The sequence below is a fragment of the Kwoniella pini genome, chromosome 11 (assembly GCF_000512605.2).
Source record: "Kwoniella pini CBS 10737 chromosome 11, complete sequence".
In the NCBI taxonomy this organism is placed as follows: Eukaryota; Fungi; Basidiomycota; class Tremellomycetes; order Tremellales; family Cryptococcaceae; genus Kwoniella; species Kwoniella pini.
This window is the reverse complement of record NC_091726.1, coordinates 67053-90816: the sequence shown is the minus strand read 5'-3', so window position 1 is coordinate 90816 and position 23764 is coordinate 67053. Positions and strand designations below refer to the sequence as shown.

At 37.7% G+C, this 23764-nt stretch overlaps 11 protein-coding genes across 11 annotated transcripts; 5 read left to right on the top strand and 6 right to left on the bottom strand.

Annotated features, from left to right (window-relative positions):
- Positions 1-156: 156 nt before the first annotated feature.
- Positions 157-2876, top strand: I206_107371 (uncharacterized protein; the record flags this gene model as incomplete). Its single annotated transcript, XM_019157415.1, has 9 exons — positions 157-238; positions 314-425; positions 498-662; positions 724-845; positions 914-1383; positions 1438-1890; positions 1953-2073; positions 2136-2721; positions 2816-2876. The coding sequence occupies 9 exons, from the start codon at positions 157-159 to the stop codon at positions 2874-2876; spliced, it is 2172 nt and encodes a 723-aa protein (XP_019009055.1).
- Positions 2877-3033: 157 nt separating this feature from the next.
- Positions 3034-4226, bottom strand: I206_107370 (uncharacterized protein; the record flags this gene model as incomplete). The annotated part of the gene is made up of 4 exons (XM_019157414.1): positions 3034-3126; positions 3200-3303; positions 3391-3569; positions 3646-4226. The coding sequence occupies 4 exons, from the start codon at positions 4224-4226 to the stop codon at positions 3034-3036; spliced, it is 957 nt and encodes a 318-aa protein (XP_019009054.1).
- Positions 4227-5011: 785 nt separating this feature from the next.
- I206_107369 (uncharacterized protein) lies at positions 5012-8842 on the top strand (the record flags this gene model as incomplete). The annotated part of the gene is made up of 6 exons (XM_019157413.1): positions 5012-5017; positions 5083-5145; positions 5216-5563; positions 5616-7225; positions 7287-8419; positions 8508-8842. 6 exons carry the CDS (start codon positions 5012-5014, stop codon positions 8840-8842), a joined length of 3495 nt encoding a protein of 1164 aa, XP_019009053.1.
- An 882-nt stretch (positions 8843-9724) lies between these two features.
- On the top strand, positions 9725-9940 carry I206_107368 (uncharacterized protein; the record flags this gene model as incomplete). The annotated part of the gene is made up of 1 exon (XM_070203508.1): positions 9725-9940. One exon carries the CDS (start codon positions 9725-9727, stop codon positions 9938-9940), a length of 216 nt encoding a protein of 71 aa, XP_070059609.1.
- Positions 9941-10137: 197 nt separating this feature from the next.
- I206_107367 (uncharacterized protein) lies at positions 10138-11828 on the bottom strand (the record flags this gene model as incomplete). Its single annotated transcript, XM_019157412.1, has 5 exons — positions 10138-10518; positions 10633-10754; positions 10841-11302; positions 11400-11606; positions 11705-11828. The coding sequence occupies 5 exons, from the start codon at positions 11826-11828 to the stop codon at positions 10138-10140; spliced, it is 1296 nt and encodes a 431-aa protein (XP_019009052.1).
- A 330-nt stretch (positions 11829-12158) lies between these two features.
- Positions 12159-12697, top strand: I206_107366 (uncharacterized protein; the record flags this gene model as incomplete). Its single annotated transcript, XM_019157411.1, has 4 exons — positions 12159-12167; positions 12228-12382; positions 12463-12556; positions 12629-12697. The coding sequence occupies 4 exons, from the start codon at positions 12159-12161 to the stop codon at positions 12695-12697; spliced, it is 327 nt and encodes a 108-aa protein (XP_019009051.1).
- Positions 12698-12919: 222 nt separating this feature from the next.
- On the bottom strand, positions 12920-14288 carry I206_107365 (inorganic pyrophosphatase; the record flags this gene model as incomplete). The annotated part of the gene is made up of 8 exons (XM_019157410.1): positions 12920-12957; positions 13023-13132; positions 13205-13727; positions 13797-13874; positions 13945-13988; positions 14059-14107; positions 14169-14184; positions 14259-14288. The coding sequence occupies 8 exons, from the start codon at positions 14286-14288 to the stop codon at positions 12920-12922; spliced, it is 888 nt and encodes a 295-aa protein (XP_019009050.1).
- Positions 14289-14923: 635 nt separating this feature from the next.
- I206_107364 (uncharacterized protein) lies at positions 14924-16041 on the top strand (the record flags this gene model as incomplete). The annotated part of the gene is made up of 2 exons (XM_019157409.1): positions 14924-15424; positions 15511-16041. 2 exons carry the CDS (start codon positions 14924-14926, stop codon positions 16039-16041), a joined length of 1032 nt encoding a protein of 343 aa, XP_019009049.1.
- A 211-nt stretch (positions 16042-16252) lies between these two features.
- Positions 16253-18457, bottom strand: I206_107363 (uncharacterized protein; the record flags this gene model as incomplete). The annotated part of the gene is made up of 8 exons (XM_019157408.1): positions 16253-16385; positions 16447-16556; positions 16656-16874; positions 16997-17200; positions 17264-17575; positions 17634-17768; positions 17849-18237; positions 18343-18457. 8 exons carry the CDS (start codon positions 18455-18457, stop codon positions 16253-16255), a joined length of 1617 nt encoding a protein of 538 aa, XP_019009048.1.
- Positions 18458-20099: 1642 nt separating this feature from the next.
- I206_107362 (uncharacterized protein) lies at positions 20100-21756 on the bottom strand (the record flags this gene model as incomplete). Its single annotated transcript, XM_070203507.1, has 6 exons — positions 20100-20152; positions 20254-20437; positions 20535-20815; positions 20964-21336; positions 21409-21456; positions 21556-21756. The coding sequence occupies 6 exons, from the start codon at positions 21754-21756 to the stop codon at positions 20100-20102; spliced, it is 1140 nt and encodes a 379-aa protein (XP_070059608.1).
- Positions 21757-22643: 887 nt separating this feature from the next.
- Positions 22644-23681, bottom strand: I206_107361 (mitochondria fission 1 protein; the record flags this gene model as incomplete). The annotated part of the gene is made up of 6 exons (XM_019157406.1): positions 22644-22720; positions 22846-22935; positions 23047-23148; positions 23248-23310; positions 23481-23550; positions 23619-23681. 6 exons carry the CDS (start codon positions 23679-23681, stop codon positions 22644-22646), a joined length of 465 nt encoding a protein of 154 aa, XP_019009046.1.
- Between the last annotated feature and the right edge of the window lie 83 nt (positions 23682-23764).

Sequence of the window (23764 nt, the reverse complement as noted above, 5' to 3'; positions counted from 1 at the left end):
CGTAACTTGCATTAACTTCGGCTCGTCGCATTTAATGCTTTGTAGATTGATTATTTATTACCTTTGATTCATCATTGTTCAGTCAGCTTGCTAAAGAATATCAAGGTCGCTAAGCTCAATACAACATAGCTCTAGCGAAAGAACGAACACGAAAAAATGGATATAGACGACGATGATGCTTTCTTGTACGGGGACGAGTCACCTCCTAAAGCTGAAGTAGCTTTACCTCAAACAGATGGTGAGTGAATCTTCGTCTTCAATTGCTTGTTCATGGTGCCACAAAGTGGGATATCTAAACCTATTTCATTTACAGTACAAAACGAAACGAATGCGGCATCCTCTGTACCTGCTCAGCCAGTAGCTTCGACCTCCAACACAGAGGCCGCTACAGCAGTCTCGAATGGAATGACAGCAGCTATGGCAGCGTAAGTCTCTTTGTTTTAAAATAGACTCGTTCGGTACTTCAAAGTCTGTGTGCTTATCTGATCTGTTTTCAGATCACTCGCTGCATATGGTATTGAACCTTCTTTAGCTGTTGTTGATAATCCTGAAGATGGAGGTGTTGAAGAAGAAGATGAAGATGATGAAGAAGATTCAGATGAATCGGATGATGATATAAAAGTGGTATTCACTGGACAAAATGCAAGGACTTTGGACCTAAGGTATGCAAATTCCAATCATCACACAGCGGATTTTATTGATATGCATCATCACGCTCTGCAGGAAACCCCAAACTGCGCCCTCAAATGTTATCGGAATAGGTAAATGGGCACATACAGCTACTAGTACCACTCCTGCTCCTGTAGCAACTCCGAGTACGCCCCTAGCAGGTACTCCTTCCAGACGTGAGTATGATAGCCATTCCTCGCACTCAGACTAGACTCGAGTAGCTCACTGTCACCTGCATTCTTAGCCATTCAACAAACAGCAAATCAAACGACTGAATACACACCAACTTCAAGACCAGGTATAGCTTCTGTGCCACCTCCTTCAACATCCGGACCACTTACAAATCCTCCTATATCTTCTACACCAACAACAACAGATATAGGTATAAATTTACAACCTCCAGCTTCTGGTGCAGATATACTAAGTCAAACTTCTGATGGAATACCACCTTTAAATCCAAATTTACCTAAATCTGAATTACCACCTGTATCTTCTTCTTCATCTTCAAAATATAATGGACCAGGAAATGGAATTATACCTTCAACTGGTCAAAGTGTATTTGAAATTGATATGACTCAATTTGAAAATTCAGGTCAACCTTGGAGAAAACCTGGAAGTGTTTTAAGTGATTATTTTAATTTTGGATTTGATGAAATTAGTTTTCCTAGATATTTAAGGTATAAAAGTGATATGGAAAAAGGTAGAGCTGCAATGGTGAGATTTCTTTTCCTTAATCTTGAGGTGTCATGCTGATATACCTATCTGTAGATGAACGTACCACCAATGAATGGACTTCCACCAGATGTTGCAACACTTTTACACCTTCAACAAAATTCAAATGGATTTAATCCAATGTTAGCAGCTCAACAAGCTCAACAAGCACAACAACAACAAGCTCAAATGCAAATGATGGCTAATCAAATTCAACAACAAATGGGAATGATGAATCCTCAAATGCAAGCTCAAATGCAACAAATGATGGCTATGCAAGGTTTAGATATGAGTATGATGAATCAACAAATGCCTTTTGCAGGAGGACCGGGCGGACCAGGCAATATGCAAAATCAGCAACAACAGCAAGGTCAAATGATGCCTCAACAACAACAAGGTATGAATGTTAGACCTATACCAGGGAATCAAGGTAGACCTATAATTCCTCCTCACGTCGCGCAAGGACCTTCAGAAGTTGGTGAAGAGGTTAAGCTGGAAGAGGGCGTAGAGGTGAGTCTAAGCTTAGCCCTTGCTTATAATGGATCCAATCGAGCTGATTGATATTCTTGCAGACTGGTGGAGAAACCCTTGAACCTCAAATGATAGCCCAAATGGGTAATCCAGCTATGAGGGGTCGTATGCCAGTTAGAGGCGTACCTGTTCGAGGAGTACCATTGCGCGGACGTGGTGGTGGTGAGCTTGAGACTCGCCCAAATATATTAGCTAAGCATGCTAATCGATATGATATGTGCTAGGCGTACCATTAGGACCTAGAGCAGGATTTGCAGCTCCTACAGGACCTAAAGCAGGCAGATTTAGAGATAAAGATAAAGTAGATACTTCTGGAGCTGGTTCATTAGATTATGGTGGTGGAGAAGGAGGAGATTCAGATCGAGATGTGAACTTAATCAAGAAGCAGGAAAATCATGAAGAAGAAGGTGAATTTCCTATAAATACAGGATCAAGATCACATTCACAGATTAGATCTAGAAGTCATTCAGTATCTTTTTCTACATCTAAAGATAAATCTAGATCTAGATCTAGATCTAGAACGAAATCGAGATCTGTTAGTCCACCGAAAAAAAGTAGTGGATCTTCTTCAAGAAGAGAAAGAAATGTTGTTAAAAGAGAATATGATGATTATACTTCTGAAGATGAACATCGTGATAAAGATAGAGAAAGAGATAAAAAAAGATCAAATAGAAAATCAACGAAAGAAAAAGAAAAAGATGATTCTTCTAGATCTAAAAGAAAAAGAGAAGGAAGTGGTAATTCTGTGTCAACTCCAGCTTTAGGTCCGGGAGGTTGGGAATCTGAAGAAGAGGATGAAAGGCGGTCAAGGTGAGTTTTGATTATTCCACTTGGATTCTTGATTCAGTGTGTTTTGAGAGAATGAAATCATGTTGATTGATTGCTTTTTGATATATTTTGATAGACGTAAAAGATCACCTAGTGTAGAGTCTGAGAAACGTACAAGGAGAAGTAAGAGACGATAATTTTTATCGAATAAGACTTGTTGTGGAGTGAAGCTAGGAGCGTTTGAAAGCATGTTGCATTATGTATCACCTATCATGTTTTATGCATCCTTTTAAGCGTATCATTTATGCAGAGGAATAGCAGTTCTGCGATGATATTATCATCAAAAGGCGTTATTTATGGAATTTCTTTGTCTTTTGCCCAATCATTCAGATTACGCATTATCGATAAAGTTCCTGATTTATAACCTCCCCCAAACATCAATGTATGCTATTTCAAAATCTCATCAGCTTAAGCAATGCATGTATATTGAATATAATCTTAATCATCTTGATAGACTCACATTCAAATGATGATATAATTCATATAATTTTTGACGTTCTTCATAATATGGTTTTGATTTAGGATGAATAGAATGATATGAATCATAAAAATCTTTTGTAAAGCCTAATAAATTTCAATAAAAACATAACAATTCATTTGATTAATTCTCTTACACAATCAAATTTTTTTTACGATATTCACAAAACTTACCTCCAAACATATGAGTTATACCTAAATCAGCTTCATTATGACCAAAATAACAAGCAGGATCAAAAATAACAACTGATTTACTAATTAAATCAAATCCTTTATTACCTGACCACAAATCTCCATGAAGTACAACAGGTTTAGGAGGTGGATTAAAAGATCTTAATAAAATTGGTATCGTCCTATTTTCAATCAAATTTTCTAAAATAAGCATTGAAACGATATAAAATAAAAAAAATATGTTATGTGAAACTTTACTTTTCTTTCATAATTTCCCATTCTTTATTTATCGTTGAATCTTCTATACGATTTATTAAATCACCTAATCTTTTATCTCTAAAAAATTCTTCCCAATTTTCAGTAAATTCATTATTTTGTTTAGTTATTCCACAATGTGTATTTACATAAAATCCAAATTTATCTTTTTCATTATTATTATAATTTGATTTATCTTTATCTTTTCCTTTTTCTTCTTTTTCAGGAGGTAAATTATGCATTTTTGATAATTTAAATCCTAATTCTTTTTGAAATTCTTCTTTTGAAGAAGAAGAAGAATTTAATTCAAAATATTGAGTTACCATTACACTTTCTTTTTTATCTTGATTAATTTTAAATCCTAATACTTTTGGTATTAATCCTGTATTTCCTGCTGTTTTATACATTTCTTTTAATCCTTCTATTTCACCTTTCATTTGTTCTATATCAAATTGTACTTTTGTAAAATATTTTTGACCTGTTGATTTATGTAAATAAATTCCATTTGAACAATCTTGTAAATCTGTTAAAGAGATTGAAGATTCTGAAAAGATTTCAGAAATTAGTGGGTGCATTGAAGGCATTCCGATTGATCTTCAATTATAAATAAAATTTTTGATCATGTATACCAGATGTACAGAACTCTCAGTATCACTATCAGACTACTTTCAAGTTATATGGATACGGTAATTGACATTTCATTATCTGCTCGTCATCATCATTATCGTTGATGTCATACCTTTGTTAGTACGAATCATAGCGGACACGATAAGTGGAGGACCGCAATCAACAAATTTACGTAACCATATAATCCACAAAGATTATGAGCTTCTGAGCAGAGTCAATGGTACATAATCATCAGTATGTAAGTAAGAGGAGTCATATGAAAAAGATCTTTCAATGTCCATATACATGCAAGCATGTGGAAGCCTAATATTAATTTGATATGCATAGATTCTGCTTCGTGAATGTTGGTACAATACAATAAAGAATTTAGTGAAAGTTGTCCAGGGTTGCGATAGATTGCGCGCACGTGCAGCGTTATCAGCCAATAATCAATTACAATCTACACCTCCACCAATTTCATCCATCTACACATTCATCTATACATATATTTCGTTAACTCGTAATAATCCAATCATTGTAGAAGCATATATTATTGAAAATCCATGATTAGCTTAGCAGAATTCAAAGAATAACCTAAAGCTGCTCGACAGCTCAGATCAGTTGGTTCAAAGCCTCAATCGCAAGATTTTATAAGAGTTTAGGATAAACTTCGGTATACACGTTTCGATATTCTACCGACACCATTTGTGTCTTTCACAAGTAGGATCAGCGCCCAATCTGATCATTTCTTGCAGAGTACAAGATGAAGGTGAGAGGATTATGCCTTTCTTCTTCCAATGCTCCTGGGTAATCTAATTTTCTGGCAAACCGCAGTTCGGTAAAACAATTCAATCGCAGCAAGTACCGGGATGGGGAGAGTACTATCTGAATTACAAAGTGAGAAACCTATAACCTAAATCACAGCTATGTAATCACAAATCTGACCTATCGTCCCCCTTGTACTCAGGCTCTCAAGAAAATCATCAACTCCTACGCCGCAGGCAGACCAGCGTCAGATGCATCACTCCTTTCTCTCGGATTACGTCCTGCCAAAAGAACACCAGGTAGCGGTAATCCCAAAAATGATATCGATTCTGGCTCGCTATCTCCCCAAACCCAACACAATGACCCAATTACCGCTTCTTCATCTATAATAGAAGACTTGGAACCTCTTCCAGCTGAAAGTGAACCGCCGGCGCCGAACACCGGTAGTGCGTTGATGAGTAGAGATCCTACTGGAGGAAACGATAGAAGCGAGAGTTTCAAGGCTCATAGAGACGTTTTCTTTTTCACCTTACAACGAGAACTGGAAAAAGTGAGCTCCATCGCATCTTACCTTATTAATTGCAAGCTAATAAGGAACTCAGATAAATACCTTCTATCTTGTCAAAGAGCGCGATTTACGACTTCGACTACTCACACTATTATCCAACCGTAAACGATTGCTGCAAAATACGACGGGCCCCGGATCACCCTCAGCTGAACCAGCTATTGACGGGAGTACGCGCAAAGACGCAGAGTGGACGTCATTAGAAGAAGGATGGAGGCTATTCGAGCGGGATTTAGGTAAATTACAAGGATTTATCGAAATCAACGCCACAGGGTTCAGGAAGATATTGAAGAAATGGGATAAGAGAAGTAAAAGTAATACGAAAGAGCTGTATATCGAAAGACAAGTGGAAGTTCAGCCTTGTTTCAATCGAGAATTCATAGCGAAATTATCAGATATCGTTACTGCAAATCTCCTAGATATAGAAAATGGCTCGGAACACCTCTCAACCTCTTTCTTAGAACGGGATGCATCCTTACCGGACTCTATTGGTGGAGACGGTCTGAGCTTTAGTAGAAAAGGAGAGTTCGATGTAGACAGTGGAAACTCATTAGCTTTAGATGCTTTAGCGGATCTAGAATCAAATATGACCAAAGCTTTCAATAGCGGAAAGGATGCTATAGTCGATTGGCTCAAGATTGCAAAGGCTAAGCAACATCGAGATCGATTGTCCTCAACCCGACTAATGCGAATATTATGGAGAGCCGCCTTACACGTGCCGAAAGAATACTTGGGTTTAGTATTGAGTAGCATCAAGTTGGATTATGGATATATCGATAATATCAATGGTCGATCTCCTGCTCATCAATCATCAATTATCGGATCTTTACCACTCATCAAGCTTTGTGCAGAAAATAATAGGGCTTTATTGGAAAAAGCTGATGCCTACGACAGAAGACCTATTCATTATGCTTCAATGCATGGTCATGCCGAAGTCGTTTCTTTCCTCCTTTCTCAAGGCGTGGACCCATCAACTACCGACAAAGACGGCTACACACCTCTGATGCACGCTATTACTCAAGGTCATCTCGAAGTGGTGCGCATATTTGTTCAAGACAAACTCACCTTGGAACCCACTGCGATATCGAACGACTTGATACCGCTCTCTTTAGCTTGTCAATTCGGTCATCTCGAAGTGGCAAGATTGTTGTTACAATGCGGAGCCAAAGTAATACCTAATTCAGAAGGGTTATACCCACAGCATTTTGCAGCGAAGGCCGGTCACGAATCTATCTGCAAGTTGTTAGTGGAGGAAGGAGGAGCGGACGGAGGAGGAAAAGACAGACAAGACAAATATAACCTTTGGACACCTTTACATCACGCTGCTATAGGGGGAGAAGCACGTCATTTGCGATGTATAAAAGTTCTGGTGGAGGCTGGGTGCGATGTGAATGCGTCGGATGAGTACGGGAAATCGCCAGGATGGTATTCTGCCTGGTTTGGACATGTCGAATGCCTGAATTACCTACTGGATAATGGGGCGAAGTTAAATGGGAAGCAAAATACCTTAGAAGGCATGGAAAATCTGGGCTTAGCAGCTGATCCGCAGATGGATAGTCTTAGTCCAGGATCTGATCTTATGCTTGACCCTCCTGCGGATGAGTTCGAGCTGATACCGTCTCTCTCATTGCCTCCGCCTATAATCCCGTGAGCTTCCCGTTCGCCATCGTATAAATGGTATAATCTGCTGACATACCACAATGTTCAGGCTCCGAGTATACGGCCATGAATTCCTTGCCAATCGATGTCTCATTCAGCTTTCTCTCGGTCATCCTTTCTCCCGTCCATCCTCCTCATCCAAAGCACCGCCTATCAAATTATACTCCCGATCAGGTCAAGATTCATTGAATCTCTGGTCATCACTCAAACTAGTCATGACTTCTAAATCCGACATCCAAGCCGTCCCACATTCCGTAATACTTCCTCTAGCCGACGAGAGAGAAGTGTTCTCCTTCCAAGTTCAATCACTAGAAAAGTTTACGTTGGAATTGTCCTTATACCCCACCTTTGGATCTAAGGTTATCGGCCGAGCGATAGTCCTGCCGTCGACTTTCAATGACGTGACATATCACAAAGGTATAGTCGCTCCTCTTCTGGATCATAATCTAAAGACGATAGGAGAAGTGGCATTCGAAGTATCATGTATCAAGCCATTTGAAGGAGCTCAATTAGAGATTGGAGGAAGAGTAGAAACATACTGGAAATCAAAAGTCACACCTTCGCAACCTGCTCAAGATCACGCTCATCAATTCCAATCACACCGACCACTATCCGTATCTACCTCCTCACCTTCACTTCGACCACCAGTCACAAATGCTCCATCAAATAACAATAGCGAATCTACTTTGGTCACAGCAAGTTCCCTAAGTGGGGAATACGTTCATGTGGTTGTGCAAGTGACTAAAGATGAAGTTCCAGTTCTTTACCCAGAAATCAAATTACCCATCGAACATCTTGATATCGCTGTATCCGACGTAACATTAGAACAGTTCTTACATATCGCTAGATCAAAGAATCTACTTTTACAACCTGATAATACTAGCTCAACAATGAGTGGGTGGTCTAGTATATTGAATGGAAGCATGTCGACTCTCGATCATGTCCTCAGTATTTTGCCCAGCGAAATAGGTTTAAACCTTTTACTTGAATATTTGCGGCCAAAAACATCTGAAACTAAAGGATTCGGCAAAATCATTGAAGTCAATAAATGGGTGGATTCAATCTTACATTCAATATACGAAAATGGTAAATCCAATCCCAATCCTTCGATAGGTCGGAAGATCATTTTTAGTAGTTTCGAGCCGGAAGTAGCTACCGCTTTGAACTGGAAACAACCTAATTGTAAGTCTTCAAGCTCTTCATTATCAACGATGCTACTTTATTTCCTAAACCCCTGATGATTTTGGCTGATCATACATTCAATTTACAGACGCAGTATTCTTCGCATCATATTGCGGTATTTCAACTTCCAACCCAGCTCTTTCTCCTTCGTCAGGTAGAAAACGTCTTACACCTATATCGCCAGAAGAGGAATCCGATTTAAGATGTTTGAGCGTAAGAGAAGCTGTCAACTTCGCGAAATCCACAAATCTCTTAGGTGTTATACTTGAAGCTACCACCCTCGCGGCAGTACCTTCGTTGGTTGCTTCTGTAAAAGATGCGGGGTTGTTACTTGCTACCTTTGGAGATTTGCCTGATATCAACGCCTTAAGGCAGGGTGCTTCTGATGGTAGGACGGTGGATGCGTTTGTAATTGACGGGTGAGTCATGTTGAGCTGTGATACAGAAGTGAAGCCCGCTGACAAGTGTGTCTTTTTCCCATCAATATAGTATCATGACTTTAACGGTTTGAACGAGACTATCAAATAGAAGGTAATTAGGGTAATGTATGGTTGACCCTTATTCCCTTATTTGCAAATGATTGAATATATACAGCCTAATACTTTTCTCGCTCATACATATAGAGAGATGTATTCTATATGCCATAGCTATAGTGATATCTGGCGAATATGTCTTGCAATGGGCAAAGATCTTCTTTAATTATATTAATTATATCAATTCCGCCTGGAGAAAACATTTCTGATTATTCGTCGTATCCGTTCTCTTACACTCTCACGACCCCGTCCCCCTTGCCTCCCGTCTTTCTTGCACAAAATTTCAACAAACATAACAAGATTGACAAGATGAATTTCAGAAAGATTCAGAAGATTCTAATTACTAATCGATGAGGAACTGATAAAAACAGCGAGGGATAAAAGTTGAACAAAGATATCTCAATAATGATTTGATGATAAAGCAAGATGAGCTAATTGGCAATTTCATGAAAACATAAAAGGTCGAACAATCGGAAAACCATCTCTGACCTTGTAGTGCTTAAATCTAAGACTGAGATTTTCCAGAATACAGTATAACTACATACAAGTACGTACGTGTGTTAAGAACCTTGTTTGAAACCGTCGTACTTCCGGTCGAATTAGTCTATAATCTATTCAGCAGGATACAAAGCCGTGCACCTGACACTGAGGAAATCAATCCTACTCTCTCCATCAAAGATCTGAATCCTGACAATTAATACTGTATCTTTCGCCCCGTCTCTCTTGATCCAGCTAAGCTACCACTGCTCACAACGAAGACTGAAATCTCAAAATGCGAATAAGAATTCCGATTCCTGTCTCTGAGCAAACTGCTCATTGTGCATTAGATGCAAAACAAACTTCTGATCAATTTGCGCCACTCATCTCTCCTGATCCGCCTAGAATTGTCTTCAACGGACCATCCAATATGCAAGTTAGATATCAAACCACCAAATCTGAAGATTTAATTTCCTATCCATTATTCTTTACCAAGTCCAATTTGCCCTGATTATTCTCATTCGTAAATTCGTAAATTAGCTAATCATACAATCAATTGATTATAGATTAAGATAATCACTCAATCTTTCTTTCACTTGGAGCTTTCGTATCTTCCAGTTGAACTGAATATATAATGATAGAATATGCTAATATGCTAAAATATAAACCGGTCAAACCAATACGAAATGAATGTTACTTGACTAAACATTAATCTTCGATCAACTTGATAAATCTCATCCAATTCCTTTCAAGTTTCCTGACCGTCCAAATATCGTCGTCCTTTTTATCAATGATATCACCTTTATGATCAATTTCTTCTTCTTCCATCCCATCATCGTATAAATTCCAATCTTCAACTTTTCCTGCAATATCAAAAGGATGTTCATCCCTACTTTCCAATTTCCATCCTTTACATCTTGATATCCATTCTGTTGCAGCCCAAACCAATCTATCACTTAACGTCACATCATGTGAATCAGATTCAATTAACATCCGATCTTTCGAAATTGCAGCTATGAGTGAGGAAGCAGAAGGTGAGCGAGAAGTTATGAATATTGAAGGAGAAGCATATAAATTTGATAAATTCCGCTAAAATTGGAACCAAAAAGTAAAATAAAAAGCCAAATCAGCTAGTTTCAATAAATTCAGTCAAATCCATTTTTGGATCTTGATTCATTGTTTCATGAAAGAGATATGACTCACCTCGGCTTGTTTCCAAAATTCAGGAGACCATCCACCGGCAGAATGTAAATCTACATTAATTCGATTCGTGAAACGTATTCCATGTCGATTACGCATCGAGATGAGAGTATCAAGGGAGGGTCCTAAAACAATCACTCAAATAATCAGTATCAATCCTGTAAATCTTAACTGAATTGTACTGAGTCTCGTTGTAATCTCGATGACTTACCCGCACAAGCGACACTATGAAAACTAACATTTACACCTAATTCCACAGCTAAATCCATCTGTTTCTCCAGAATAGACCTTTGATGATTCATCGGAACTTTGAACGGTGTCAACCTTCTCCATTCCGAATCTTCATCTTCATCTTTGGTGCTTTCTGTCGTAATAAAGTCAGGATGTAAATGTCTTGCAGATTTTGGCCACCTCATTCTTGCTGATCCATCTAATCCAACTTCACCTAACATCGTTAATCTTCCTTCCGACAAACTCTTTTGAATATCTTCCTTTAACTTGTATAATAAGGTATCGAATGATAATGGATCTGGCAAGTAGGGTAATAACATATTCAATAAATCCTTGTTTTTATCAGAAGTAGGTGCGAATAGAGAAAAATAATGTTCTTCTTTCGATGGGATCGCTTTAGGTGACTGAAGGGTGTATTGATGAGTGAACCATGGGTGATAGCCTATAATTCAGTTCATTAGATTAACCTCCTTCAATAGCATTGAGAAGATGAGGTCCGTAGTACTCTAGTATTGCGGTATACCTTGAAATAAACTTACCAAAACAAGCTACCACGCCAACTCCTTTTCCTTCTTTGCCCTTCCCCTTATCTCTTTTACTATTCCAAGGCCTATCTCTACTTAGTGATTTTACTCGATCTTGATCTGTTGGTATAGTAGCCATACTTGCCAAACCACCTAATTTGACATTATCGTATGTTTCGAGTGTCTGATTCAGATCAGTAGGGTGACAATGGGCGTCAGTCACTATTATATTCAAGCTAAATCAGTCATGATCTGTCACGCAAATCCAAGACTTGCTATACAGGATACTGTAGTACCGAAAGAGCTGTTATAGCACTTACAATGACTCAATATATGATCCGGCGGTAATAATATTGTCTCCCAATCTGGACATTCCGTTCCTTTAATCTTGTCAGAATCAATATCTTGTCGGCTCGGGAATGAATCGTCATTTTGTATGCACATCTTTCTAGATCAGGCCACAATACTTCGAAAGGCTTTTAATGAATCTCAGAGATCGAATCGGCTAATGGTCGTTGTCTGAAGTATAATAGAGGAGGTCGGAATGAAAAAAAAGAAAGAGAGAACGAGAGATTAGATAAAATCGCGACTGATTTACCCGAGAACATTGCGAAAGTGACGTCACCCACTTTCAATTTCGCTTTGCTTGTTTTGAAATTTAAGCGTATATACTAAACAGTTTTAAATCCATTTCCTTTCTATTCTGTCTCTTCTCATTCTCTAGAATCTCTATAACAAGTACAATAATCTTTCTCATTTGGAATATAGTTCAATATGTCACAAGTGAGTCTTTTTCATCAAAGTTACTGTAAAATATTGGTAATTGATCTCTCCTTAATTAAGTCAAATTCACCTTCTTCTTCTAATTCTACAAATCTGACAACAAATTCCCTTATCAATTCGAATGACAATATATCCACTAAACTTATCAAAGATCCAAAAGAAGAACGTATCAAAATCTTAAAAGCTGAATTAATAGAATTGAAAATCAAATTAGGGTAATTCATAATCTCTCAAAAGATTAAATGAGAATAAGACTAAGGAAATTGCTAAAATATTTGTTTAATATTGATAATAGTGATCATAATGCATATGAAATAGTTCAAAATCATATTAAACTTTTACATGAATATAATGAAATTAAAGATAGTACTCAAATCTTAATTGGTAAAGTGAGTTCTCATATTTCTCACGAAATCCATTAATCATTGAGCTGATGAGATTTTTTTTTTTTTTTTTTTCAGTATGGTCAAATCACAGGTAGAACTGTTAGAGATATTCATGTAGAAATGAATTTACCTCTTATAGATTAGTCATATATCATCAATAGTAAAAATTAGATGAGTAGATCATTTCAACTCAAATCGTTGTAAACTCATCCCTTTCCATCCATGCATCAAGACACATTTTCAAGTAATGTATAATATGCATATGCATTTCCATTCCCGTTCACTCATATTGTGATTACTGTTATTTGGTGGCAACATGATCGCCAATGCCGATTGAGATCACAATCTACTACTTGAAATTGAATTTCAAGCAGAAGCGGAGGAGATGAAGAAGCTCTTGTCGACTGCAAGTGCACAATTGAGTCAGTATGCCAAAATGATATTACGCATAATAAAGAGTAAAACCCACTGGAAGGATCAATAGGTCCGGCAGGTTTCCTAGAATCAGCTGGGAGGGAGGTATAAACATTGTCGGAGGTAGAAACGAGTCCCTTGGATCCTTTGACGGAGGCGTTGTGGCTACGAATGAGACGCTTATCAGCGAAAATCCAATTGACCATAAGGTTAAGAAAAGCTGAGATAGGCACTCACATGGCTAAATTGTATGATTCGTTAGAAGCAGCAGTTTCACCGTGAACTAATTTTCTCCAAGCTTCATGACATTCATGAATGATTTCAACAGCGTATTTCTTAGATTTAGCTTCACCGGAGAAAGCAAAAACGTTTTCAGGTTTACCATCAGGGATTTTGTAAATTCTGAACCATTCATTTGTAGCTCTAATTAAACCAGGAAGGTGTCTTTCAACATCTTCAATATCGTTTAATCTTGGAGCCAAAGGATCATTGACATCTACAACTAAAACTTTCCAATCTGTTTCACCTTCATCAAGAAGAGCCATAATACCAAGTACTTTAACTTGTTTAACTTGTCCAACGTATCCTACAGCTTCACCAATTTCACAAACATCAAGAGGATCATTATCACCATTAGCACCGGTTTCAGCGTGTTTAACATTTGGGTCTTCCCATGTTTGAGGGAAAGCTCCGTAATTCCAAATGTACCCATGGTGTGGGAAACAGTTTCTAACGTATCGGAGTTTACCCTTCTTGATATCTGCCAACCATCTCATCATCAGCTACGTTGCCTCTATCTAGTCAAACAGGGTAACTGAAAGACACTTACCTTGCTTGATAGGGTTGAAGGCTTCTTCTTTGGAGATTTCCATCTTAGCGTTGGTCCATCTTGGTACCTCAACAACCACTGTTTGAGAGAAGCAGAGTCAGTAATCAGATATGTCCACCGATGCACTAGCTTAGATGCTTCAACTCACTGTTGAGGACAGTCTTGGCCTCATCAGCGAAGAGAGGAATATCGCTGCGAGAGGTGTCAGCTGATGTCCAGCCTTCTCAAGACCACAGCTAGTACAGAAAGAACTGAAACCCACTGGAAAGGAGAAACGACCTTGCCCTCTTTTTCAAGGAAGACTCGGTGTTCTATATATGACCTCGTCAGTCAAGTGATAAGAGATAGCAAAACAAATGGCTCATAACTAACCGAGGGTGTTGGCAGCCTAAAGGTGCATAATTTTCCCAGTCAACAACATAATACCTTTGATGAAAGGAATACAATACAATCTATACTCACGCCAATGATTCTAGTTTGATATTCCGACATTTTAGATAAATTCAAGTGTTTAGCAGTATTTGACAATCTACGAATAGCGATATTCATATATGTCTAACTTGGCTAATTATATTACTTTTAACAAACACAGGGAGTGAATTAAATGGGAGTTTCCAACTTTTTTACGTTTGGTTTGGAGTGAATAATAAAGAGTGGTGTAGGTAGCTACTACAAAGCACGTCAATCTCCACAAGTATCTGGAATAACCCCACATCCTTAATAGTATTCCCAATTTATTCCAGATAATAATAAGATATATAGATATGTTTACCGGCGGCGTTATCATACACAGGTATTCGGATTAATCGGATTGTGGCATTTTATTTTAGTATCAAAGATGCCCGGTGGAGGTTCGCCACCGATTATCATCTCTGTCGATCATTGTTATACCAGTAAGTATATCATGATGAATGCGACTGCTTTTGTTGAGGAGGGACAATATATCAATAACAACACTAGAAGGATCCACGATATCGATTCATACCACTGACTTTGAAAATTATACGCACCTCAGTCAAATATTCACGCCTTCCGCCCTCTCGTTTTAATCAGTCATTGTCGAGATCAACAGGGTACGATTCGATTATTCGAAGCCTTTCATATTGATTTAAAACCACTTCATTGAGATGTCCTGCCAAACATGTTCTTCTGAACTCACTTCAACTTCAATCAAAACATCATTCATAACTCCTTGTTGTACAACTCCTATATGCGGTAACTGTATAAAAAGAAATCCCAGATTAAAAGAATATATACCTTGTCTACGATGCGGTGATCCTAGAACACATGAATTAAGGGGTGGAGGGCGTAATAATCTATTAAGGAATAACAATGGTGGGAATAATACGATTCAAGGAGAAGAAGTGGTATTCGAGATCGGTGATGACGATGATGAAGAAGAAGAAGAATTAGATTTACCTCCAAATTACGATGACATTTCACCTTCAAATAATCTTTTTCAAAACATTGATAATCCAAATTCCAATCAAGCGGACGATGTATCAAACAATGATATACCGAGTGACGAACCATCACAAGATGAAGAAGATTATGAAATTGTTGAAATTACTCATAAAGTGCAAAAAGGAGATACGATCTTATCAATAGCAAGAAAATACGCAAGTGACGTAAGTTCTTTTAATTATCTTCTATTCTACTATATTCATTTTTTATCATCAAAAAATTTAAAGCTGATTTATAATTTTTTTTAAAGCCACATGAATTATTATTATTAAATAAAATACCTTTTGAAGCAATATCAAATCATTCAAGGATAATTCAAACTAGAAAATCAATTATAATTTCAAATCGTAAAATTTTAAAATCAAAAATAACTCAAAAATCTCAATTTGATCAACAACAACAACAACAAGAAGAAGAAACTAAAGTTAAACAAGAAAGAGAAAAACAACGTCAAATTAAAAAATTTCAATTATTAACTAAAAATTTAGATTCAAATATTGCTAATACTTATTTAAATTTATCTGAATTAGAAGAATCTTTTTTTATTAATAATAAATTTAATCATGATTCAGGAGAAACAATTAATGGTAATAAAAAAAAACAATTAAAAATTGATAAATTAAATAGAGAACAAAGAGCTTTAGAATCTTTTTTCGATGATGAAAATTGGGAATCACAAAATAAATTAAATAAATTAATTCCTTCAAGTAGTACTACTAGTAGTAGTAGTAGGAATACAAAATGGAATATTATCAATGGATTTGGAAATATAAAGATATAAGATAATTAAATTTGTATCATACATCATTATTGTAAAACCTCTTTTGCTTGTTTATACCTACATTGTTTTAGTACGAAAGGTCCTTTCGATTTGTATATATACATATAAAAATGCATGTTGCCATCATTATTTACAACATTTTCGCCATATTACAATACTTCTTTCATATTTTCAAAATCTTTTAAAACCGAACTCTACTCCTGAATCGTAACTACGCCTGAAAAGCAACTGGATCAATGTCCAAACCTTCACCCAACCCTTGATCTAAAACTAATTGTCCTTTCTCATCAGTAACTCCCTTTTCTTTGGGTGGTCTTGGATCAACTACAATACCAGCTTCGACCCTATCATGAACACAACATAAGTATCTTCCCAAAGAGTAGAAGATGAATTGAATGAACTCACATTTTCATTCTGAAAATAGCAGATTGCGTCACTTGACTTGCTTTTTCACCAACTTTGAAAGCGTTAGTGTATAAATCACCTCGATAATCAGGTTCTTTCATCACAAGGACCTGACAAAACAATTTTACATATCAGTATTTGCTTAATCTCAAGTGTTTTCCCAACTAATAATAATAATAGTGCAAAACATAATTTAACTCATGATTCACTTGATCAATTAAATCGATTTTTCCCTTGATCTCACCTCCCTCAACTAACCTTTCCAATAATTCTAACATTTCGGCAGGAGTAAGACCGAACGAATTTCCCATTACTGGAATTTGAATTGTTGAAAATGGTTGTACATATTGGAGTATACATCTTGTTTGAATCAATTCCAACAGTTTTGAAGTATGCGATGAGATGAATGGGTTAAGAAGTAATGTGGGCTATAGATGTTTTCACATACTCACATATTAGCTATACATCGTTTACCATGCTTTGCCATTCCAGCATCTACGCAAGGTGGTTTGGAAACAGTTTATGGGATATCATAGAACTTGAAACTCACCTCTGAAGCGTAAAGTAATTTCATCACTTCCCCATACTTAGCATCAACGAAAGATCTGATCAATTCCATCAACCAAGAATTACTATCATCTACTTGAGCTTTAAATGAGGGTTGTTCTAACAAAACCCGTCGTATTTTATCTCGATTGGAACTTGCAAGAGTTGTGAATGTGATGATCAATGCCAAATCAGCTGATGATATTGCCTATATAAAATACCATCTCATCAGCTTCCGCTTCTTTTCAGTCACTCACTTGAAATTACTCACTTTGCCTTCAAAATCACCCAAGCCACCTTCCTCTTCCCCTATAGCGCTCAATTCGGTAGCGGCCTTACTCCATTCTTTGTTATATAACGCTACCAAACCTTTTGCAACTCGTATTCTGACCATCACAGTTCTTCTTACAGCTTGACTTTTAGCTTCTGCTGCTCTTCTTTCTCGTATATCTGATGCAGTAACATTTGCAGCTTCAGCTTGAAATTTGTTCGTTATTATTGGAGGATGAAGTCGATCAAGAGTTGCTTCAAGTTTCGATATATGTCCAGGAAGTGTATGAGGTTGATTGAAAGCTAAGAGGGTCTGAAACGTTACAAGCTTTTTTCAGCATTGTCCAATTGTAAGCAAGTCTCAAACTCACCTCAATAATTCCAACGCCCAAGTCAACATGATGTTGTGAACTCGTACTATATTCTCTTACTGCTCCAAAATGCTTCATAGCTGCTTGAGAATTACCAACTTTGACCGAGAGTTGAGCGAAAGCAAGGTAAGTGAGCTATATTGTGTAAATTAAAATTTCTTTAGCGCATCCTGTAACATCACAATTGAGATGTCTTTAAGGACAAACAAACTCACTCTTATACTCTCTTTAATCAAATTACTTAAATAGCCTGTTAACTCAACAGATAATTTAGAATTTTCCTTTCTTTCAGTTTCTTTAGCATTTTCCACCCATGCTTTATCTAAATGTTCATCTCCAATGGTTGAAGTAATTGAAGAAGGCCAATCAATGGATTCATCAATATCCATCTTTTCTTCATCAGTCTTTTGACGAGATGAAGGATCTTTAAGTAATTTAATTGATTGAATATATCCATCATAATCTAAAGTTTCATTTTTTATATGTGGTATCAATCTTAATAAAGCTGCTTTCGCAAGGTTTATAGAATGAATCGTAGGTTTAGAGGAATGTGAATTCAAAAGGAAAGTCGGTATATGACTCAAACGAGTTATCAAAGCTCGACCTGTATCTCAACAAGTCCTTCATCAATATCTCTTCATTTATCAACCACGAAAGAACGATCATAGCGCTGAACATGTATCACACACTGTGGAAATCGCTGACTTACCTTTATATGAGCCTTCATAAGTCTTCCAATCGAAAGAATCGATATCTATCAAGGCAACTGCATCTTCCACCGTACGACGACGTGAAGAAGAAGAAGAGGAAGAAGCTTGAACCATATCGTATGAGTCTGAAGGTTTTCCGTTCTCTCAGCTTGCTATATACTAGAGAAAGAATGTAAAGGTTGATTGACATGATGACATTTCGATTTAGATGCGAGGTGTACAGTACTATACTATATTGTGATCACCTCCACCGGGGGGTTGAACGTTCAACCTCAAAGTGGCATTCACTCAATTAATCAAAGTGGCAAGAGTGCGTCGCACACATCCCTGCAACTAGGGCCGAGGAATACTTTTGATGATGGAAGCTAAGCACCGAGTTCAGATGTGACGCGGTCATGCTACGAACAACTCATCCTGTTATCTATCATTCAAGACGACATACATGGGATTGTACAAGGTTGAAAGGTTCCAATTACGATGCTGCTCAGATCTCTCTTTGCTTAAGATAACGCCCTCTCATATTCGTGACAACCTATCATGACACACCATTTTCTGACCATCACCTCTCATCCCTATCTTACACTGTGTGAAAGGATTGATCAAGTGACCCAAAGAAAAAAACCTCAAGGCTCTGTTTGAGAAACTTGAGCATAGGTATTTGCTTGATGACATCAACCATAATAATAAGTAACCCCTTGAATAACCTGATAAGCTTGATCATTTCCTATGAATATCCAATTCGACTGAGAACCATCATTGACAACTTGATTATTGGTATTGGTAATTGTGACAAGGAAATTGGATTGGACATAATATGTTATTGAACTTTGAATTACTGTATTGTTTTGATAAGATGAGTTTAAGGAAATTTGTTGATCAGAAGTATTGTCTGCATCTTCAGGCTGTAAAGCATATAGCATAGTATTTGACATGACTGTTAGTGAAGTTCCAGGTAATGTTTATTCTCTGATTGTAGGATAAAGATCGTATAGTTATTGGTCGTTGAATATTTGGGGACAAGCTTGCTTGATGATCCGTATGAGTTTGGGAGGTAAGAAGTCAAGTCTTGACAGAGTACAAGTCGCTGTATTTGAATTAAGTAGGTGAAGAATAATCTGCATGTTATCCTAAGAACATCAAGTGATTATGATGTTTTCAGTACATCGTATAGAAGAAAATTAAGGTTATTACCAAATTACGTAGTATACATTTTTCCCCTTACGAATTACTTAAATCACTTTGTGAAATAAAGTTCGCGGTATCATTTTCTTCACGCATATAATATATACGCAAATCCTTTGATCAAGATTAAAAAACGATAACAAGGTGCAAAACAGAATAGATTTGAGTCCGCAAATTGTATAGTCTGGATGAAAGTGGAGTATTTGTCAATGATTTTCAATAAAAGGATTCAATGCAAGATTTTCATTCATTTATCAATATAGACGATACGAGTATGCCAAAAAATGAACAAATAATGAATGAAGGGAAATTACAATTACATTGTATTTTGATGACCCTCGATGATAATTCTCTCTTTCCTCTCTCCTATTTACTTGTCTTACAATTCACAAAATATACTACTCCTCAACCAATTTTATTTCCGAATCATAGCAACATTGCATCCACGCTCTACCATATTTCAATTCCGCTAAACTCGGGCGATTGTACTCCAATTTTTCTTAAATATCATCTATATATACATTTAAATGCGATTGATGCCTTTTTCCCCCCCTTTCCTCTTTATCTTCATTATCTATGCCGCTTGACCCGATTCTGGTAAATGACCATTTTGCCTTATTAGAACCTCTATGAACAGAGCAGATGCATTAGCAAAAATAATTTCATCTTTCTACCTGTATGACAACCTAGGATGGCTCATATGACACTAGAAGAAATCGATAACTCACTAAAGAATTCATAACTCATCCAACTTATCGCTGTACTTGGCGCAACAGTTAATACTCTAGGTAACATTCCTCTTCTTAAACCTCTCCAACCGTCTCTATCTTTAATTATCCGTAATGCTTCTCCCATAGATCTCGCAGCTCTTATACGGGGATCAGAATTGGATCCTCGAGTTTGAAGAAGGGTCTAACAAGGAGAAGTAAATTAGCAATGTTCTACATTTCAATCATTCTCCTTTCCATCTTATTTTGATCTTTCAACAATAACAAGTTCAAATGCTCACCTTAGCCACATCAAGTGGAGTTGTTACAGCTGCAGCCAATCCACCAGCGATACCACCAGCCGTACAATGGGTTATTGGACTATAGCTTCCATCAGGATTTAACAAAGTTTTCAAACTTTCGTATGCTGTAAATTGTACCGCGGTGAAAGGTACACTCATAGTCAAGGTGGTAGGGTATGATACGTAAAATGCTGCTAATCCTTCTCGAGCGTATACAGTTTTCGCGCAAGATAAGACAGTTCGATGAGGTGAGTTTCGAATTTGCATTCTTTGCTTGATGACTATATCCCATTCCGCAAAAATCAGCTACGAATAACGCACAAGTAATAGAACGGAAATAACCCAAACGTCGAGATAGATAAGGTGGGATCTTCACACCGAGTTAAAGGTAATATTCAGAGTAGGTTTGCGTTGGTAAGTCAAACTCACCATCAAAAGGATTCATCAAAGCATCGCTCGAAATCGTAGCTGCAGCTCCTGCAAGAGCAGTTCCAGCCACACCTGACCAACCTTCCCCTCTTCCTCCACTGATCTCTCTAATAAACTCGTACATTCCAAAATGAGCTGCATGCGCAGGTCCAGCGCCGAGTATAACGGATGCTACACCTCTCCATAATGATCTCAAACCTTCTGTGGTGGATATTGAACGGACATGTTGCATTATAGTATTGAGTTGTGGTGGAGAAGGTCGGACACCTGCTGTTGCTGTCGCTGCTGCCGATGAGGAAGCGCTAGCGGTGGCAGAAGATGCGCCTAGTGGTGAGAGGATAGGATTGAGTGCTGGCAAGACTTGCATTCGAGTCTACCGTATATTAAAGAGCATGAGTATACTAAGAAAGTCGTGGCAAAATTCACAAAAAAATATCAAACTCACCTTGATCGAGTCTACAGGGAAAATAGCTGCATGTTCGGAAATACCGGCCTATCAAGACACAATGATATTAGATTAATGCTCAAAACAAAGCTAGAATGTCATGAGGAGATCACTTGACGCAAAAACCTAAAAGGTAGGTAGACTTACCATAGCTCCCGCAGCCATATTCACTGCCCAACCACTACCAACCGGTAAACTTTCATAATCGTGCTCTTCCTCCTCTTCCAATGCTACAGATGATTCGCCTGCTGGTTGGATGGGCGGTACCGAACCGGTCAAATGAGCAGAGTGAGGATGTATGTGGAATTGCGTGGTCGATGAGCTAGAGGACGAAGTGGAGGATGACATGTTGGAAAAGTGTAACGAAGATATATCTTGAGTCCGATGGCACGCAGATCAAAATCAATGTGATTTGTCTTCAATGATGCTTTTGATGTATTTATATTGGTAGCTAAGACGTTAACGTATCAGACTTGTTTTAAATGTAATCTTTGAATAAAAAGATCAAAATCAGCATACCGCTCAATCCGGCGATTGAGACGATCCTTGCACAACAGAGTATGTGTATTCCAGCTCGAGCCCGTCGTCTAGCGTCTTGAGATGAACGATCCACTGAACAAGGAGATCCTATTCGGTCCTGATTCTCCTGACACTGACATGATGACTGCTGACGTCTGCCCCGACTCGCAGAAGAAGACAATTCTGGACGACAACAGAAATATTATCCACTCACTTTAACTTGACCCGTGAATCGAGGTGTATCGATGATTCTGCTGGAAGTGTTCAGTTGTCAGACAGTCAGAGCTGGTTCTGATAAGATGGATACAACCAAGTCCTTTTGTATTTGTTATATCAGTGAGTGGTTGTATTTTTTTCTTGATGCCGATGTTAAATGTTAAAAGTGACATTTATTTCTGATACGTATCGTAGGATTTCTTCGGCCGGTATCATTTTATTAATATTATTTCACTTAATCACGTGGGTTCATCATTATTCTATATACATATACAAAAGTACGGCATTTGAATTTAAATCATCATATCGAATACATGTATATATATATATATATATATATATTATGATCTTATTATTGGATCACGATGCAAAAGGTATGTATGTATTTGTTACCAATGTCCCAAGTGAAACAAACAGCAAATTCATGTAAAGACTATGTGTTATAAATATGATACACCAGCTCGGAAGACCGTCAACTGCCTATCTCCCCTCAACAAATTCTATCTTCTAGATCTCTTCACTAGTCCTGCAACTATCAACCCAGTCACTGCTGCAGCACCAGCAATAAGACCCATACCTATACAGATATACCACATCAGCACAGATACACCTTTTAGCCTGATTTACCAAGGAAGAACCTCGGTTAATTCGAGAAGAATAGCCGCCGGTTGACCTTATGGTATCATTGACTGCGAGACTCACCTATATATCCATCTCTTTGTACTGCTTGATCTATCAGTGTTCGTAATGATTGCGCTTGCATGTTTTCAGGTTCAACTGATAGTAAGAGGTCTACAAAATTTATAATCAAACAATCATTAGTTGATGCTCAATGTAAGATATTTCCTTTCGCATGACTTAAGCAGTTACAAGAGAATAACGAATCTTCACTTCAACACTCACCATTGAACTTCTTAGCATAGGCATAATTCTTTAGCTTGTAATATCCTACGGCTATGTAGTATGTACATTCCCTTCGATGAGCAGGCGAGGCGGAGTATATTTCTGAATATTGGTGACATCAGGCAAGCATCAGTCGGACGGACTACTCAGGTTGACATGCTGTTGCGACAGCGAGCGCAGATACAAACCTGCTCAACTCACCTTGTAGTAGTTTAACTCCTTCAGTCTGTAATTCTGCGGTATTCGATTTAACTAAACCCCAACCTGTTACAGTAATCGTATTAGTTGTACTTCATGCGAAAATGTCTTCCGATTATCTTTGCTGTGGCAAAGCGGGAGCTTCACGATTCATTCCTCCTTGTATCGAATACCAGCGGATGTCCATGAAGTTCTATGACAGAAACAGATCCAAGCGGGATAACGACGATACTCACCATAATTGAATTTACTCTGCGTCGTTACGTGTCCTTGCTCTATCTCTTTATAATACTGTGTTCGCAAGACCTGTGTGATTAGGGCGTAAGCTTTCGCTTTCTCTAAGTTTGACACGTTCTAGTGATCTAGAAGCTCACTTGTAACTCCTCATATCCAAGTGAAGACTCTGCTTCAGCTGCGTAAGGTAACTCGGTAGGCATGTTGATCAAGGATGATGATCCTTGTAGTTTATTGAAGGATAATACTGTTTTCGGGTATTGCTGTAAACACCGGTCCTACAGGT